The sequence below is a fragment of the Austrofundulus limnaeus genome, unplaced genomic scaffold (genome assembly GCF_001266775.1).
Source record: "Austrofundulus limnaeus strain Quisiro unplaced genomic scaffold, Austrofundulus_limnaeus-1.0 Scaffold1255, whole genome shotgun sequence".
In the NCBI taxonomy this organism is placed as follows: Eukaryota; Metazoa; Chordata; class Actinopteri; order Cyprinodontiformes; family Rivulidae; genus Austrofundulus; species Austrofundulus limnaeus.
The window spans coordinates 62699-72048 of NW_013953657.1; the positions used below are offsets into that span (position 1 = coordinate 62699).

Sequence of the window (9350 nt, forward strand, 5' to 3'; positions counted from 1 at the left end):
GTCTCCCGCCCCTCTGCTTTGGAAGTGGTGTGCTGTCCAAGTGATGTGTACCGCGGAGAGAGTCGAGTTTCCAGCAAAGCAAACTCCACCCTCTGTTAACAATAAGTGTTAATTAGGTGTCAACGATAGCCATGTGATGTGAGTATCAGTCACATGGAGGCAGGGCTTAAAAGCCTGAATTTTGCCTGAAACTCTCAGACTGAAGAAGTCTCTTGGAGGAGAGATGAAACGTTTCTTTAGAGAAGAACCCGTCCAGAAGACCTATACTATTTTTTTCTTTTTGATTTTTTACCTGGATTACTGAGATGCATCAGGACATCTGAAGTAAGATTTTCAATCATCACTTTGTCTTAATAAATAGAAACACTGCAGCACCTGCATAGTCACACAAACAGGTCTGCCTGAAGTTTGCTGATGAACATCTGAACAATTCAAAGGTTTGTGACAAACTGATGAGATCAAAATCCAGGTTTGTGGCTTCAACTCCAACTCATCTCATTGTTTGCCGAGTGTGACCCAAAACCATCATTCTCACAGTCAATGATGGAAGTGGAGACATTATCACATTATTAGTTTTCACTGTTAGTTCCTTTGGTCAGTCCCTGTCGTTCACATACAGCTAGAAAAATACTGGCCAATGTTCTGCCAGAAGGCCTACAAATCTTAATAATAAAGAAAATATCATAAATAATTGCGTTTTTTTTAATAAATAAGGAGGAGTGTCAAATATTTAAAAAATATATAAAAAAGAAGACATCATTGATGGTGAAAAGATGTGTTTAAAGAAGTCTGGGATCACTCACATTTTGATAATTCTGTACCTGATTAGTATGTGTTCCATTCTATTTATTTTATTGTAAAAATAGACATGTTCAACGTGTATTCTAAGACAATACCTGGAAGCTTCAGTTATTTAATATTCATTCTTCGAAATGAGTTAGATGCTAATTACAAATATCAATTTTAAAAAGTAAAGAAGTGGTTATACATCTGATTTATTTACATTTATTCGAGCATGCTGACCTGTGATGACCTCGTGACCTGATGGTAAGGCGGTAGCAGCAGTGGCAGTCTGAACTCCGTTGGTTAAACTTCCTGTGTTGTCTCCTTCTGCAACCTGAACACAAACGTGTATCAGATCAAATATATGAGAAAAATAATAATATTTGAGCAGGAATATTGCTGTCAATCACAGGGAGACAAGCTGATCAAAAAGCAGCTTTTTTTGGTGTTTAATTTCCTGTCATTCTGAGGAGTCAGAGACATTATGATGTAAGCTAATGTGGGTCTCACCAGGCGGGGGCTGGCTGAGATCAGGTTTCCTTTCTTTAGAAGTTCTGATAAAAGAGGTGAAGGTGGTGGTGTGGTTTTCTGAGTTAGGATTCTCTTCTGTGGGGAGTCATCAACCAGAGCCGCCAGGCTCCCATCCTTGGGCCCAGATGCTGAAGGGTCCGCTGCTGGCAGGAACACTCCGACCCCGTGAGCCTGACAGAGAGGCAACAAGCAGAGACAAGCTGGAATCTGACATTTTTACACTCATATGCTTTTATGTTATTAATTTTAAAACACGAGAGAGGATTTGTTTTTCTCTCTTTTTTTTCTCTTCTTACGACTGAGTGGATGGAAGTCTCATCGGATGTGATGCCTTCTGTTTCCATAGGAGGAGTAGAGACTGAAGAATCGGCCTGAGTGTCCAGGTTTGTGGGGCTGGCCCCGAGGGGAGAGCGCACAGTTACACTGGGGAGGCGCTTGGGTGTGTTTTTTACAGCTTGCCGCGCTGCAGTGAACAGAGAGTGAAAAACCATTGTGAATGCAAAGCACAGAAATCATACAGAAGTCATCATGTTAAAGTATCGTCATTATAACCGACAACACCAGAGAAACAACTGTCTGTTTAATAAATAAGTTCAAGAACGTTCCAAGAAGATAAAGAAAATCTGGTCCATGAACATTTTTAAATGTGAAGCCTCAAACTGGAACAGAAAAACTTTACAGAAATGACCTTCTGGTGAAAGGCCTTGGTTTTGATACTGTTCACAAAGGAGCGTACAAGTTTATTTTTTTTATTAAATCATTTATTGCAAGGCTTCAGTTTACCTGAATGACAGCAGTTCTATGATGTTGTGATCATGTTATCTAAAACTATCATTAAAAAAATCTTAAAAACAATAAAGTTGGATATATTCAGATAGCTTTCTTTTATCCAAGTTCAAATGAATAAATTAAGGTTCTTTGTCCTGCCAGAAGGTGGCAGTATAGACGTGGGAAATCTATGAAGGTACTTTTAACAACCGTACTGAGTTTTGACCACATGACTGTGTGATCCACTGTAGAGGCCACAGCACTAAGCAGAAAGAGTCTGGATTTAACTTTACTGTACATGTTGGCAACACAGTGAAAGAAAAGGACTGATTATGTAGAAATTGTTAAAACTATTAATAACATGAACAAAATTATTACTAATATTTGTGTATTAAGTGTATATCAGCTATCTAATGTTTATAAAATATCAGAAAGATGTGTGTTTTATGGATGTACCAATAGAAGAGAAACAGGGAAAGTGTCTCATTTCACAAGTAATCAGGTTTAATCTTATTTAACTCAATGTTTACAATTAATCAGTTTAAAATAAAAATAAGCTAATAAAGCCAATGCAATCTTTAGCTATGTTTACATGCACAAAATGTTTTGATCGGATTAAAATGTATTCGGATTAAATAATCTGAATGTACTGTTTACATGGACACAGTCCGATCATGAAAAGTGTTTACATGCATCGGACTTTTATTCAGAATAAAAGTCCGGACATGCGCAGTGTTATAAACTTTCAGCTCTACTTCCGTATTACAAACGTAAACAACGCTCCTCTGTGCGCTCAGGACGGACCCGTGTCAGCTTTTAATAACGGTAGAGATGTCGTTACTCGTCTCCTCGGTTGAGCTGCAGCCTGCAGATAAAGCAATACGTGTTTTTATTTTTTGCGAAGCAACGTCTGCTGTTTGCCTCCTTTTTCATCTGTTAAGAGAGCGAGGAGGAAAAGTTCTGCACGGTGCAGCGCAGCTGGAGCGCTGCTGTCCCACCTCCTCTAACCAAGTCAGCAGACATGAGCACACAGGTCAGTTTTCTACAATCAGAATAAGATGATCAGATTAAGTGTTTACATGAACCTCATTCCGATTATCAATCGGCATAACCCACCCTTTTCATTCGTATTAAAAATTCATTCGGATCGAGCTCAATCGGATCAGAATAATCGGAACGGGCTGTTTACACGACGCACTTTTTTTTCCGAACAGCCAATTAATCCGATTACTTTTGTCCATGTAAACGTAGCTACTGTTAATTATTGAACTGGTTAGCAGATAGTAGCATCTGTAGCATGTTGTTAACCAGAGCGTAGCACTGCAGAGTCATGCTACAATTTAGAATAAATTATTAAATAATAACCGATTTGTCCTCTGATTTATATAATACTTGCACAGTGTAAAACAATAATATATATTTGAATATTTTTAGGTTTCTATTGGACAAACATGACCTGTTGTGAAGATATTTAGGTGATTTCAGCAGAGACAAGTATCATCCTGAAGTATAAGCAGGTTTACAGTGAACATTTGCTAAGTGTTGACTGGTAAATATTTATTGTTATTGTTTAACAATAACAAGTAACAATAATAAATATAATTTAATGCTAGTTGAAGTAATAATTTTTCAATTAGCTTTTATGTTATTGACTGACTGATCACTGTTACTTATAAATTATATATTTTTAATATATCTGCTGTTTTTCATGATAGTTGAATCAAAGAACGTAATTAGTGATTTAATGAAAAAGAACTACAGATAACGTGATAGATCTATTAGGGCTTGCTGTTAATCAAATATTTGCTATGAGGGCTGTGAGCCGACGCCCTGTATGATCGTCATTTTTACTCCTCCATGTTGTCACACATGCAAACAGTGGACAGGACTTTAACTCTATGGGAAAATTAGTTCTTGTCCTGATAAGAATTTTAAAGAAAGGAGAAAAAGTAAAAAAGACAAATGTGCTGAACATCCTGAAACATATCAAAAACAAAAAAAGTAGGTCCTCTGGATGGGTTCTTCTTTGGTGAAACGTTTCGTCTCTCCTCCAAGAGACTTCTTCAGTCTGATGAGTTTCAGGTGAAACTCAGCCTTATAAGCACTGCCTCCACTTGGACAAACAGGTTGGTCACATGCAAAGAGGGCCATCGACTAACAATAGGCTTGATTATCTCTATTGTTCATAGAGGGTCATGTGCTCCATCACCTGACCCGTGTTGTGTTATGTGACTGTAGTGAATGCAAGCGGGGTGGTCGTTTAATGGTGGATGGTTTTTCTTCACAAAGATGGCTTCCTTTACTCCTCTCTCAAACCAACGTTCCTCTCTATCAAGGATGAGAACATCTTCATCCCTGAAAGAGTGACCGCTGGCCTGTAGATGAGTGTAAACTGCAAAGTCCTGACCAGTAGATGAGTGTAAACTGCAGAGTCCTGGCCTGTAGATGAGTGTAAACTGCAGAGTCCTGGCCTGTAGATGAGTGTAAACTGCAGAGCCCTGGCCTGTAGATGAGTGTAAACTGCAGAGCCCTGGCCTGTAGATGAGTGTAAACTGCAGAGNCCTGGCCTGTAGATGAGTGTAAACTGCAGAGCCCTGGCCTGTAGATGAGTGTAAACTGCAGAGCCCTGGCCTGTAGATGAGTGTAAACTGCAGAGTCCTGACCTGATGATGTAACTCGTCTGTGCTGGCTCATTCTTTTGAACAGTGGCTGTTTTGTTTCCCCGATGTTTACTGATCACAGTCCTCCCGACACTTAACAGCATATACTATATTACTCTGTTTTTGCCGAGGAACTGGATCTTTGGGGTGAACTTGACATGTGACTAACCTGTTTGTCCAGGTGGAGGCAGTGCTTATAAGGCTGAGTTTACCTGAAACTCAGACTGAAGAAGTCTCTTGGAGGAGAGACGAAACATTTCACTAAAGATGAACACATCCAGAGGACCTACTTATTTTTTCTTTTTGATTTTTTCTACCTGGATTACTGAGATGCATCAGGACATCCTGAAACATAACAAAACAGATGTGTTGGTTACTGTACATCTAACAGGTGGATTTTGGAAAGATGCTGGTCAGATGGTTATTACTGTGTGCCAGCTCAAATCTGAAACAGCTGCTTAACTTATCTCTGTCAGGTCAAGAGTTTTACTTTATAAAATAGTTTCCATCTACAGAACATCAGTCATCAGTTCTGTTTAAAAAAAAAGAAAAAATGCATGTAAAATCAATTACCTTTTAAAGATTTTTTTAATTCACGTTTTGAATGTGAATCAAAAGGAGCAACAAAGAGTCAGCTAATGAAGGCTGTAAGATCCTTCAGCTCAGATTGTAAAAGCTGTAGCATTACAATATATTCTGCCTATTGTTAAACGTGTCATAGTTGAGAGAAAAGGATTAGGGAAATAAAATAATCTTGAAGGACGGTCACAAGAAAAACAAATCAAGACAGAAAAAAGAAATAGGTGCAGAAGTTCATCTGCAGTCCAAACAGCTGCCTGGAAAGAGAACCAGCTCTTTTAGACTTTATACTTGGTGGGCAAAAAAAGCTGATAAACCTCCAGGTTGCACCAAAGTCATACAGAACTTGACTTGTATAAACCAAAGAACAAAAAAACAAAGCTGTTTTGGTCTGTTTCTCTTTATGTTTTTGCACAAAGCTGATTTAGCTGACGGGTTTATTAACTCTGAACTTTGCCTCCACAGATATATTGTGCTGACCACCTCTGCTGGCATCATGGATCACGAAGAGGCCAGACGGAAACACACAGGAGGCAAAATCCTTGGATTATTTTTCTAAAAATGTAAAGAACTGCAAATAAAAACAACCAGAGAAAAGCTGCTAGTATGTTGTGACTCGTTTTACATGAAGTACCTGATAGCTTTTAGCTTTTGCTTTTTGAGAAATATCGTCGGGGTGTTTGAAGAGTTTGGGAAGACACTTCAGTATTTCAGAATGTGCAGAATAACAACCACAGAAAAGGATGTGATAGGTAGAACTAATCATTGTAAAAGCAGCTGATATAAATGTACTTATACACCACAGTTGACTCAAATCAAGCCTCTAAAAGTCATTTGGCTAAAGTGAAGCCAAGGTTTTAATAATAAACAAAAGGAGTTGCTGATTAGTTGAGGTTAAAAGTAATAATTTATTAAGCCTCTACTGTAACCTTTGAGGATGTGTTGGTTAGACCGGGAAGACTGGAAAAAAAGAGGCTGTGAATTTGGACGGTCTAGCCTCCCCTCCTTACCCCGGCGTACGTCATGTCACCTAGCAACTGTGACGACGCTAAACAAGCAAACTTAGATCAAAACTAGAAAAATATCAATACATTAGCATTATTAATAACACAAAACTATAAATAATAATGATAATAATAATGAATGATAATAATGAAGCTGTCAGTTTGTCCACAATATTTTTGCAGAAGCATTTTAGTTTTATGTGGATTAATATTGGAATATTTTTGTTCCTGAAAACATTTTCAGGTTCATCTTCAGTTCAGATTACACAAGGCAGCACCATATAAAGATCTTTTTCAAACATCAGAAGGCTTCCAGACTAACATTTTGCACTTGAACACAATAACACATCACATTTTTCAGCTCCTTGACCTTCATCAACATTACATTTTTAAAGTGCAAACATAAACTGTACATACTCTTTTTTAAACAAAACATATTAAGTGCCAATATTTTAAATGTCTGATATTAAAAAAACACAAAGATGATGAAATGACAAAAAGAAAGTTATATTTTTCTCTTAATCTTGTTGATATATGTGAAAAACGAGTGTGAGCTGGGAAAAAAGGGAGCAGAAAGATGGGAAATGTCAGGCAAACATGTGACTTAACCTACCTTGATAAGCCGTCTCTGTGGCTTTCCTCTTCTGTTCTGCTTCCTCCTCCTCCTGTTTCTTCTTTCTAAAGGTGGAATTATACACTTTTTAACAACCACCAACTGGGTGGTAAATATAATAAGGAAGACAGGTTAGATTGAGGCTAACAGATTAAATATGAGTACCTAATGGGAAAAGATTAGAACAGCAATCTGGTGTAACGTTGCTTAACTGCAAAAACATACAATAATAGCCTATATGCCACGGTCATTAATGACGTATTTCCAGTAAAATTTTTGCCACGCTCCTCCCTTCCACTCCCTGCTTACTGCCTATGTTTTTAGCGTTAGCTCCTAGTACTAGTCCGTGAAAAAGTCACAAAGTTGAAGCATCTGTGATCTACTGGTATAAAACGTGAGTTCTGTTGTGTGTTGTTGTGTCCACTAAGCAGCAGATACGATCCAGTAGTTAGTTTTTATCCATTTTCCTCTTGATGAGGAGGTGACAGCAGAGGATCATAGCATTACAGGGAAAACTTATCTTTAAAAGCTCACGCTTGCATTTGTAATCGACATTTCAAACCTGAGGATATTCAAGAGTCAACATCAGAAATGAGAAGACGGAGGTTACAAAAGGGAAATGTACATTTATCCCCTTTTACTGCCAAGACCAGGAGAGGAAAGACCACCTCCAGAGGACAGCTAGCAGGAAGCTAGCAGGAAGCTAACACAGCAGCTGGTACAAAGGTAGGTGTGTGCGTTTGTTTTATATGAAATGTTTTTATGCAACTTTGTCGTGAGTTTTATGCAAAAGTAAAACCTTGTTAGAGTGTATATTACAGCGTAGACTAAAGCCGAGTGACGTTACCCCCCCGGGGGAGCAGCAGAACCTCCGCCTGATAATCATTACGTTTTCAGTTCACTAACGTCGGGGGAAACGATCCAAACCGTACAAGTAGCCCATCAATTTAAAGCCCAGACTCTGCTCTTTCCAACAATATTATTGTCACAGCTCTAAGTGAAAAATTCACAGAACAAGCAGCCACAGAATAGTGAAAAAGGCTAAATTCTGGATCCATAAACACGAACATCTTTCCTTTGTTTTTATGTCTTTAATCCACTTTGGAGTGATTTTTTTCCACTTGGCTGGACCTGTACGTCTCCTGTGTTGATGTTGGTACATGTAATATGCTAATTCTGTACTGTGGAGATCATTAAGAGTCGTTGTCAGGTGAAAAAATCTTTTGCTAACACTGTGTTGACCGCGAACCGGAAGTGTTGGGAGTGGCATCAAGTGCTGGGCCGGATGTCCATGGCATATAGGCTATTAAAGAAAGCTGTATTTAAGAAAGATTGAACCTTATAAACACTGACAAGCTGCAAGTTTTATTATAGTAAGAACCAACTTTTAACTGGCTTAAACAGTATTGTCTGCACTATTCAACCTAAGTATAGGACGTTGAGTTGATTTTATTAGAAAAAAATCTAAAAAGACGTAGTTTGACTTGTGTTTGATCTGTTGGACATAATAAGAGGTAAACATTCTGTGACTCCTGCTGCTCCTCTGAGTGACAGCGATGTCAGAACAGCTGCATTTTTAAACACCTGTCTCTGGCTCTATGTATGCAAATGCTCACAAGCAGCCATTTTGCCATTAAACATTAATTACTCCCCACCCCAGCATCATCCAGGTCCAAAAGGGTCCCACAGGTCTGAACAGGGACCAACTTCTGAACAAACAATCAAACAGATAAGAGACTTACAGTGTCACCTCTGCCCACAGGTCCTTGAGCTGTGAATCCATGTGACCTGCCTGGATCAGATCCACCTCCTTCTTCAATTTCCTGGCAGAACAATAAAACTAAAAAGATTAAATTATTTTAAATTTTACTTCACTTTCATACCATAAATGCCCTCAATGCCAAAAGAGATACAGCAGGCAAAACACTTGTTTGTTCTATTTTGAGATATTATTTGGTTATGCAGGGCTCTACACCAATTTGCTTTCAAATGCAATCTGATTTCTTAATAGTGCGACCAGAACTAAATTTCCAGTCATACTGGTGTAACCATCCGAGGGGGTCCAGGGGGAGGTGGGGAAGCAAGCAGTCACCGACACGAAGTCTCCATGACTTGTAGTAGACACACACACACACACACACACACACACACACACACACACACACACACACAAAAAGTTTGTTTCTTGACCCCGTGGGGACCTTCCATTGATAGTGTTTTGCGTTCCCCTCTCTGTCATGTGGATGGAGGACCTCAGTGACGAGAGGAGAATGTGTAGCACTGAGCTAATACATATATATGATGATAGTCTCGGGGCTAATGCTAAAGCTAACAGGCTAAGCTGAGGTTCTTCTTCCATGAAGCAGCTCTGTTGTCCTCCATCCATATTTTCAGTTCCAGGCTGAGTCATTT

At 38.8% G+C, this 9350-nt stretch overlaps 1 protein-coding gene across 1 annotated transcript in view; it reads right to left on the reverse strand.

Annotated features, from left to right (window-relative positions):
• Positions 1-9350, reverse strand: part of brd8b (bromodomain containing 8b) — a 38400-nt gene that overhangs the window by 24458 nt on the left and 4592 nt on the right. Inside the window, exons 6-10 of the mRNA XM_014031457.1 lie at positions 8681-8761; positions 6939-7003; positions 1611-1777; positions 1294-1485; positions 1024-1117 (exon numbers count right to left, since the gene is read on the reverse strand). Of these exons, the coding sequence (XP_013886911.1) occupies positions 1024-1117; positions 1294-1485; positions 1611-1777; positions 6939-7003; positions 8681-8761 (599 nt within the window). The remainder of the gene's footprint in view (positions 1-1023; positions 1118-1293; positions 1486-1610; positions 1778-6938; positions 7004-8680; positions 8762-9350) is intronic.